The sequence below is a fragment of the Trachemys scripta genome, chromosome 13 (assembly GCF_013100865.1).
Source record: "Trachemys scripta elegans isolate TJP31775 chromosome 13, CAS_Tse_1.0, whole genome shotgun sequence".
Taxonomy (NCBI): Eukaryota; Metazoa; Chordata; order Testudines; family Emydidae; genus Trachemys; species Trachemys scripta.
The window spans coordinates 37,342,911-37,352,005 of record NC_048310.1 but is presented as its reverse complement, the minus strand read 5'-3'; the positions used below and the strand labels follow the sequence as shown (position 1 = coordinate 37,352,005).

The window sequence follows — 9,095 nt, the reverse complement described above, 5'->3', positions numbered from 1 at the left end:
GAGACAGCTGGAGATGGGTGGCTGGGATGGGGTGTTTGAAGGGGAAGCCCCCACCAGGCTGAGCCCCAAGGACAAGGTGGCAGCAGAGGCATAGACACAGGTTCAGGGGCAGTGTCAGGTTCAGATCGGATCTGGTTTCAAAACAACTTGACGTTCTTGGACTGGTGCGGGTCTAGTTGGGCTTAAAATTTGGCCGAAACTATCAGATCTGGTCAGGTGCTGGTCCAGGCCGCTAGGTGCCCATGGGTGAGGCCAGGATCTCCCTGGGTCCAGCTGAAACCATGAGGGGCCAACCCAGATCACTGTCCCCTGATACTGGGTGGGGAGCTGGAGCAGGATCCCCATGCAGACACTCTCCCCAGATGGGGGGTTGTGACTTAGTCAGAGGTTCAGGACGTGGGACAAGGAGACCCCATAACAACTCCTGGGTCCCCTCCAGACACTCTTGAAACCCAGCTGCAGATGGTCTGAGAGGAACCCTCCCGCAGGATGTTCAGGTCCCCAGGGTACGACCTGGTATTTTTCCCACGCCTGGCGGCCACAAAAACCAGCCCCAGCCCGCCCTCCCAGCCAGTGACCCACTCACCCTTCTCCATCCAGCCCGCCCCCAGCTCTTCCCATGCAGACCAGCTCTGGGCTTTGGTTGTGGTGGGAGGAATCCGTGAAGGTCTCCCCAGTGAAAACCATCACATGGAGCTGCCCCCCACAAGGCAGCCCCACCTGTGGCGTATCCTGTGGCTGTCAGGCCAGGCAGGGCTCAGGCAGGGCTGCTGCGTTAGAACAGTGGGTTTATTGAGGACACAGGCACAACAGATGGCATGGTCACTGGAATGGGCTGGCCCAGGGCTCCTGCTGCGTGGCCAGGAGGTGTCTCACCAGGGAAGAACTTTCCCTTCCCAGCTCACAAAGGCCCCGTTGTCCTTCTCGGAGAGCGTCGGGAGCACATTCAGGATCCCTCGGACACTTGCATCCACCGTCAGTGGGGCCTGCACGGGGCAAAGGAGAGTGAGGGGGAGGAACTTGCCCTGGGGGCGGCCAAGGACACCAGGGGCCCAGAGGAAAGACCAGGATCGGCTCCGGGGTGGCCCAGGCGAAGGGATCTAGAGACTTGCAATGAAACTGGAACCTGAAGTGTGTCGGATTTCGGTCAGGTGGGGTCTGAAAACAACCTGACACACTCTGGCTGGGGTCTGGTGGTCTCTCGTTACCTTCTCCTGCCATGGGATTGCTGAGGTGGTGGCTGCATTTCTGTGCTCCTGCTGGCCACCACCACCTCACCGCACTGTGCATGCTGTGGAGCGAGTGTGCTGATTACTGGCAGCCCGTCCCCCCGGCAGCACACATTGCACAGCCAGGCGGTGGTGGCTGGCATGAGCAGGGCATACAGCCACTGCCATGCTGACCCCACGGGCGTGAGGCCGTGAAACCATGAGGGGCCAACCCAGGTCACTGTCCCCTGATGCTGGTGCCCATGGCGACCAGCTCCCACCTCCCCCAGCTCCGCATGGCAGCAGCTCTGCTGACGTTTGCTTTGCGATGCCAGGAGCTGGAGGAACCAAGGAAATGGCAGCAGGGGGATCAATGCCCAGGACACAGCGCTGAATCCCCAGGAGGTGGGAGCCGATGACAGGCTCATTATGACAGTTTTCCTCCATACAGGTCGGAAGTGGAGGGGGTGACAAGTTACGGCGTAACCATTCCCCCTACGATGAACATCTGCCCATGACATGAGGCTATGACTGGCCTCTCCCAGAGAGGCACCTATTTCGGGGGAGAGTGAGCTCCCCATGTCAGTCTGCACCCAGCCAGGATGGACAGCGATGCTCAGGATCTCGTCTCCTCCATACCCCAAGGATTGGCACTTGGTGAGCATGTTCAGAGCAGCCTGTGGGGGAGACACACCATGAGCAGAGACTGCAGCACATGGGGAAGGGGAATGAGCCCTACAGGAAATGATCCCAGATCCTGAGGGCAGGGAAGGGAGAGACAGACAAGGGGGTGAGGACCCTGGTGTGAGCTGCAGTCTCTGATGCTCGATGGGGACAACAAGGTGCTCTCGGGGGCATGGCCATGAGGAAGGGGATGTAGCTGTACTTCAATGAGCCACAGCTACTGTGTGGCTTCAGGGGAGCTGTGACAGCTGAGTACAAGTTAGAGCAGTGCTGAGGCTGCTCTAGGTTATGCATGATGTGGGGGGCAGAGGGAAGTGTAAATGTGGCATCGATTCTCCTTTGTTTTACCCCCAGGGTTTCACCATTGAGGATCTGGTCCCCTCGATTTAAACCTAGTGACGGTCTCTCAACTGGGTATATTTGCCTCTAGGAAGGGCTATAATTAATAGCTCTATAGTGGCCCTCTCCTGTCTGTGCTGAGACTGGCTAGTCTAGTGCTGAGAAGCCCCATGCGCCTCCCAGTACGAGGATTTCCCGGGTGGGATACACACATGGTGGAAGGTTCCTCACTGAAGGGGAACTGCGGGAGCTGATCTGAATTCCCGGCAGCTGAACAACAGCTGGTCCCACCCGACACAGCGGTGGAAGCTAGAACGGCTGGGCAGGAGGGTGGGGAACACGGGGAAAGCACTGAGTGACACTGAGCACGTCCTGTACCTTGCTGCAGCGATAGGAGATAGCTTGGCCCACATGCCAGATAAAGACATTCTGGATGGAGCCAGCCTCGCTGGACATGTTGACAATGGCTGCCTTGCTACAGCTCAGCCCTTTCTGGTTGCTTCCCTGGGCAGCCTTCTTCAGCAAGGGCAGGAACGTCTGGACAACGGGGAGAAAAGAGCACCCCCAGGGTCAGCTTAGGAGAAAGGAACCCGGGTTGTGAGGCAGTGGCACTGGAACAGAGAGGGCCAAGGGGCCATGGCCCTCCCACTTTTGAAAGTGGACGGGTCTGGCTCATTCACTTTTTGCCATGGGCCCAGTCCCCTGCTCTTCCTCTTCTCCCTCAGGTCCGGCCCCCGGACCAGGCTGGAAGCTGGAGCCTGGCCGGGTAAGAGTGGACCGGGGAGCCATGGACCCTGCACCTGCCTGTAGCAGGGAGAGGCGAGAACTGCCATAGGCCTCTGTCCTTGCTCCTCACACTCCTCCAGCTGTGGCGTGTGCTCCTGCAGCGACCCCACGGTCTGTCGCCCCATCACCAACGCCCAGGAGTTCGAGGTATGTATCCCCATCTGCGAGTGCCTGGAATGGGGCTGCTGGAGGGGAGGGGAGGAGAACAAGAGCTGTTGGGATGCAAGGAGGTGCTGGGAAGCAGAAAGACAGTCCCTCAGGGAGATAGGGCTGTGCCCAGCTGAAACTGGGATGAAGACCGGGTGACCGGAACGTCCGGTTGAAAAGGGACCCTGGTGGCTCTGGTTGACACTGCCGACCGGGCCATTAAAAGTCCAGTCGACAGCACAGTGGGGGCTCGGAGGGCTCCCTACTTGCCAGGCTTTCACACAGCTGCCAGAAATGGCTACCAGGTTCCTGCAACACCTAGGCACCTGGGGAGCCAGGGAGACTCCATGAACTGTCCCCGCCCAAGTGCAACTCTGCAGCTCCCATTGGCCGGGAACCGTGGCCATGACCAAACGGAGCTGAGGGGTTGACGCCTGTGGGCGCCAAGCTTCACTGGGAAAAGGAGTCCCCAGGGTATCATTCAAACCATGACAAATAACACAGGTTACTGGAGACCTGCCAGTGCCAATGTCTAGTTCCTAGCCCAGAAGCCAGAGAGGCTGTATGCATTGGATGAATGGACTATAAGGTGGATAGAAAGTTGGCTAGAGCATCGGGCTCAACAGGTAGTGATCATTGGCTTGATGCCTAGTTGGCAGCTGGTATCAAGCGAAGTGCCCCAGGGGCCGGTTTTGTTCAATATCTTCATCAATGACCTGGATGATGGGACGGCTGGGGCACATGACTTACGAGGAGAGGCTGAGTGAACTGGGGTTATTTAGTCTGCAGAAAGCAACAGAGGGTCCTGTGGCACCTTTAAGACTAACAGAAGTATTGGGAGCATAAGCTTTCTTGGGTAAGAACCTCACTTCTTCAGATGCAAGTAATGGAAATTTCCAGAGGCAGGTATAAATCAGTATGGAGATAACGAGGTTAGTTCAATCAGGGAGGGTGAGGTGCTCTGCTAGCAGTTGAGGTGTGAACACCAAGGGAGGAGAAACTGTTTCTATAGCTGGATAGCCATTCACAGTCTTTGTTTAATCCTGATCTGATGGTGTCAAATTTGCAAATGAACTGGAGTTCAGCAGTTTCTCTTTGGAGTCTGGTCCTGAAGTTTTTTTGCTGTTTGTTTTTGTCTTACTGGAATGGGTTACCTAGGGAGGTGGTGGAATCTCCATCCTTAGATGTTTTTAAGACCCGGCTTGACAAAGCCCTGGCTGGGATGATTTAGTTGGGGATTGGTCCTGCTTTGAGCAGGGGGTGGGACTAGATGAGCTCCTGAGATCTCTTCCAACCCTGATATTCTATGATTCTTTGGTCCTCACTGGATCCAGCAATACTTAATTAGCGTGATATCGCCTGGTTCATGTGTGACTCAGGCTAGGGTTGGGAGTGCAGTGTTGCTGGGAGCAGGCTGGGAAGGAGAAGAGAGCAGAGAGGGTCGGCTGGAGGCCCAGGCACATGAGCTGTGGACAGGAATCCTGTAGGGGTAGCCAGGTCCCTGCAGCAGACCCTGGGCTGGGGAAAAGGTCATAAGTGAGATGCTGAACTTGTGTTAAATGGTTTGATTTGGAAGGGAAGGGAATGGAGCACAGAGACCTCAGAGCAGCCAGGCTTGGCCATTCTGCCCCATGGACCCAAATGTAATGCACGCCCCCACTCTCATACCTCTACACCCCTTATGACAGCCAAGGAGAGTCAGTGCCGGGGGAGAGCCATTGCCGAGTCTCCTCTCACCCCGTTCCAGCCAAGGGCCGGCTAGACCAGCTGCCATTCCGGGTACACAAACCCTGCCTGCTGCAATGGCTCTAACAGCCCCATCAGCCTGACAGCCCGGGCGTCCCCGCCTCACACTGCCCTGTGCTCCTGACACAGATCCCTTTCTTCCCCTGCCTCTCGGCCAAGGAACCGAGGACGAGCTCCCAAGGGTCCGGGAGCAGAGATTCAGAGTGAGTCCCGAGAGCTGCCCTTGCAGCTGAGACAGGTTCTCGGCTCGGCCGGGCCATCCCCGGGCCCAGGCAGCCGCCACTGCTGGAGAGAGTTAGAGAAAGCAGCTGGTGCCCTCGCAGAGCTGCAGCTCAGCACACACTGCACTCACTTCACAGCAAAGTTAGCCTGTCCTGTGAATCGCACCTCAGGAAGGCTGGGCTGCTGCTGGGAAGGGAGAGGAAGATGGAGAAGGGTCAGAGACACCAGGGAACATGAGACTGAAGCTAACCAGCAATAGATGCAATTGGCACAGGAAGGACTCCTGCCCCCGACAACCCCCTTTCCATCACACTTGCTAATGATTCCACTGGGGACTATTTGTCACGTAGAAAGGATACACTGGAAACTATCACCACCTCGTTCTGTGGGAGCCTGAATTTCTGCTGGAAAAGTTCCCTGCGCCCCTAAGTGAGACAGGCTCCTAGGGGCCCCAGTGTAGCCGTTCTTATAACGTACCTGGGTCTGTGAATCGCATCGCTCTTCCCCTGGCTCTCTCGGGAGCGTCACAACACCTAGGCCACTTGTTGATCTGGGCCTACAGGTCCATTTCTCAGGTGGGATGGGAACTTCCCCCACCTGAGGGCCCTGCCCGGATTGGCTCATTGATCCCGTAACCAGAGCCAAAGGGAAGGGAATTGTCTCAAACCCCAGTGCAGCCAGCGACCTGCCCTGTCGGGGCCCTTACCTGGCTCACCAGCAGGGGCCCCGTCACGTTGGTTGCGTACACCAGGGACATGTTCTCTGGTGTCTCAGACTCTAGTGTGTTCAGCTTTATCACCCCAGCGTTGTTTATCAACAGATTCAGCCCCGAGCCTTTCAGATGCTCCTCAACTCTGGCTGCTGCCGTCCTGATGCTGGCTGGGTCTGTAGCTTCTATAGAGACACAGCAGGGGGTTCAGGGGCGTGGTTCCTCCTCCCTCATGTCACCCCATAGCACACCCCTCACCCAGGCGCCGGGGGGCTTCTTCCAGTGGGAGTGAGAGGTAGGAGAGGGGATGGAAGTTGGGGGGGAAAGTTGCTGCTGGGTCCAGAGAAGTGGAGTTGTACTGGGGCAACAATAGGAAAGGATAATGATAATAAAAAATAATTATGAGTTATTTGGACAATCTTAGTAGGTTTAAAAAAACCTAAATGTATTGTGATTAGTGAATACTTCAGATGTGTGTAGTTGATCTAAATTAGACAAAGAACTGGAATAATCTAAAACTATTTTTGAATTCATTCTAGGTGAGAGAACTGATCAGCTGGATGCATGAGGCTCCGTCCCGGAGGTGGGAATGCATGACAGAGCTGCCCAGGAGTGACTGTCACACGAGGGGCCTGGCACATGGTGGCCCTGGGGCTTTTCCAGCCCACCCAGGGCTATCTGACCGCTGCAGGGCTCCCCACTCACACCCAGCTTCTCTGGGGCTGGGTAAGGAGTCAATGGGCTCCGAGTGATTATTGACTCTGGTCCTGTTCTCCCCACTGAGCTCTGGAGGGCAGGGAACAGGGATATGGAGGGGGACAGGGAATGGGGAACAACATGACCCTGAGCAAGGGAACCTCAACTCTGGGACCAGGGCAGGGCACCCACCTAATGCAATGATCACCAGGTTTGGATGCCTGGACACCAAGTTCTTCAATTGCTGGAAAACAATAAAGTCGATGATTATTGACAAAGCCGCCACTCCTGGGCAATGGCCAGGCTGGGCAGCATCTAGCTCCCTGCTGCTACCTGGGGCCGAATCAATATCTTATTGCTTTGACTCTGCAAAGCCCCCACGTGCAGCATCCAGCTCTGGCTTTCTGGGTCTGTAGGAGGCGTCTGTCTGTCTCCTGAGCATCGAAAACACCATCATCTAACTCAGTGCGATCGAGGCAGGGACACAAACCATTTCCCTGTCAGTAACGCACCTGTGCTCCCTGTCCTCTCCCTCCATGGACTCTGGGAGTCTGTGACGCCGGGGGCTGGTCAGGGCACAGGGACTGCGAGGAGCAGCCGGGACATTGTGAATGAGGACACTGGAGAGGAGCAGGGCACTGGGGGCAGGAAGCAGGTTTAGGAATGATATGGGAATGGGGGGCAGGAGTGAGGCGGAGTGGTGCAGAGACAGGGATGGGGTTGGGGGGCAGCTCCCCTACCATGGGGCAGTTGTGGGGAAGGGGAGTCCTCGCACAGGAGCCAGGGGAAGGCAGTGTGGCAGTGTTGCCAGCTCTCATGAACTGGTTGTGAGGGAGGATTTTGGCAATGACACAAGAAGCAACGCTGATTCTGCAGTTTTCCAGGGTGGGCCTGTGGGCAGAGCTCAGTGCAAGAGCCTTGGGGCTGAGGACATAGAGCAGCCCTGCCTCTATGTAAGCATGGCCCTAGAGCAGACAGAGGGTCTGGGGCAGGGGCAGACAAGGGAGGGGGGAGTCAGGGAAGTGGTGCCGTGGAGGCCTGAGCAGAGAAGCGTTGCTGCTGGTTCAGCACAGCCATAGGAAATGGATGGCCGTTCCCCTGTGTGAAGAAGGGGAGTGGAGTTGCCATCGGAGCAGCCAGGGAGTGCCGTGCATTTTGTGCACTTTAAAGATAGACTTTTCCACCCGAAATGATCCACGCGCACATTGACAGAGGAATAGAGGGAGTTACAAAGTCACAAGACAGACTAAAAAACTGATTTTGGAAAAAGGTTCATGATTTTGGGGGTCGGACGCATGATTTTGTCTCTCTTGAGGCCGGCAGTACTGGGTATGTTTACACCACAATCACACCAGGTATACGCTGTACAAGCCGGCCCGGAACCCCTGGGGAATTACTCAAGGGCCAGCCTGTGCTACCGCATCCTCACTGCTCTGGTACTCGAGCTACCTCTGGTAAAGCTAGCTCGGGTGTAGCTACAACCCTCAGGCTGGAGCTGTGTCTGCAATCCCCTCCTCCTCCGGCACGTTGCTCTTGGAGCTGAAGGCGTCTTCAGATTCCCCTCCCTCCCCACCACCATGCACAGCTAACTCCATCTCACCTCGCCCCGTTCTCACCTGCGCTCGCTCTCCCTCCGGGTCCCGGCAGGTCGCAAAGACCCACTCCAGTGGGTTTGATTTCTCCAGAAACTGCTTGACGAGCTCCAGGCCGATTCCCCGATTGGCCCCAGTCACCAGAACGCTGCGGACATTAAAGCCAGCCATGGTCCCTCGCCTGCCTCTGCCCCAGCTGGCAGTGCCTCTACTCAGGGAGAGCTGGGCTAATTCTAGCCCACACTTCCCCTTCATCTGGGGTTATATAAAGGTAGGACTAGGGAATGAGCTCTATGCTGCCATCTAATGGTGAGATGAGATAAAGATGGAATGAGCCAGACCTTATTTGTATATTTGTTACGCATCATGGAATCATAGAATATCAGGGTTATTCATAGATTCATAGATTCTAGGACGGGAAGGGACCTCGAGAGGTCATCGAGTCCAGTCCCCTGCCCGCATGGCAGGACCAAATACCATCTAGACCATCCCTGATAGACATTTATCTAACCTACTCTTAAATATCTCCAGAGATGGAGATTCCACAACCAGGTTACCAGGTTCCTGTGACCCCTAGGCACCTGGGCAGCCAGGGAGACTCCATGAACTGCCCCCACCCAAGTGCCAACTCCGCAGCTCCCATTGGCCGGGAACCATGACCAATGGGAGCTTCGGGGTTGTCATAACTATAAAGTGTGGTAACTCGCAGCATGAAGAAAGGCTGTGAGGGGCTCCCAGAGGGGGAGGCTGTTCCAGCTGATGACTGTAGATCTGATGCAGCTGAACAGCCAACCCATCCTGCCCCAGGGAACACGGGGGAGGCGTGTGACTCAGAGGGAGCCCCCAGGAATGGGGCGGGGACCTTGGAACCCACAGAGGAGATGTGGGAGGGGAGGGTTCCATTGACAAGACAGTGCAGGGAGGCAGAGTGCTTCCAAGTATGGGAGAGGCAGAGCCAGGCCTCTG

At 56.3% G+C, this 9,095-nt stretch overlaps 1 protein-coding gene across 1 annotated transcript; it reads right to left on the bottom strand.

Moving 5' to 3' along the window:
• Positions 1 to 768: 768 nt before the first annotated feature.
• On the bottom strand, positions 769 to 8,390 carry LOC117886780 (C-factor-like). Its single transcript, XM_034788826.1, has 6 exons — positions 8,154 to 8,390; positions 6,730 to 6,781; positions 5,839 to 6,026; positions 2,610 to 2,768; positions 1,766 to 1,885; positions 769 to 986 (listed from the first exon to the last, which is right to left on the bottom strand). Exons 1-6 carry the CDS (start codon positions 8,382 to 8,384, stop codon positions 873 to 875), a joined length of 864 nt encoding a protein of 287 aa, XP_034644717.1. The 5' UTR covers positions 8,385 to 8,390; the 3' UTR covers positions 769 to 872.
• Positions 8,391 to 9,095: the final 705 nt, after the last annotated feature.

What these genes read in the sequence shown, in the direction of transcription:
- LOC117886780 (XM_034788826.1), bottom strand. Translation starts at nt 8,384, where the DNA reads ATGAAGGGGAAGTGTGGGCTAGAATTAGCCCAGCTCTCCCTGAGTAGA. An exon ending in CCTGGTGATCATTGCATTAG is followed by an intron (nt 6,027 to 6,729) that starts GTGGGTGCCCTG and finishes GTGTCTCTATAG; the next exon opens with AAGCTACAGACCCAGCCAGC. An exon ending in GGAGCTCACTCTCCCCCGAA is followed by an intron (nt 987 to 1,765) that starts ATAGGTGCCTCT and finishes TGCCCCGTGCAG; the next exon opens with GCCCCACTGACGGTGGATGC.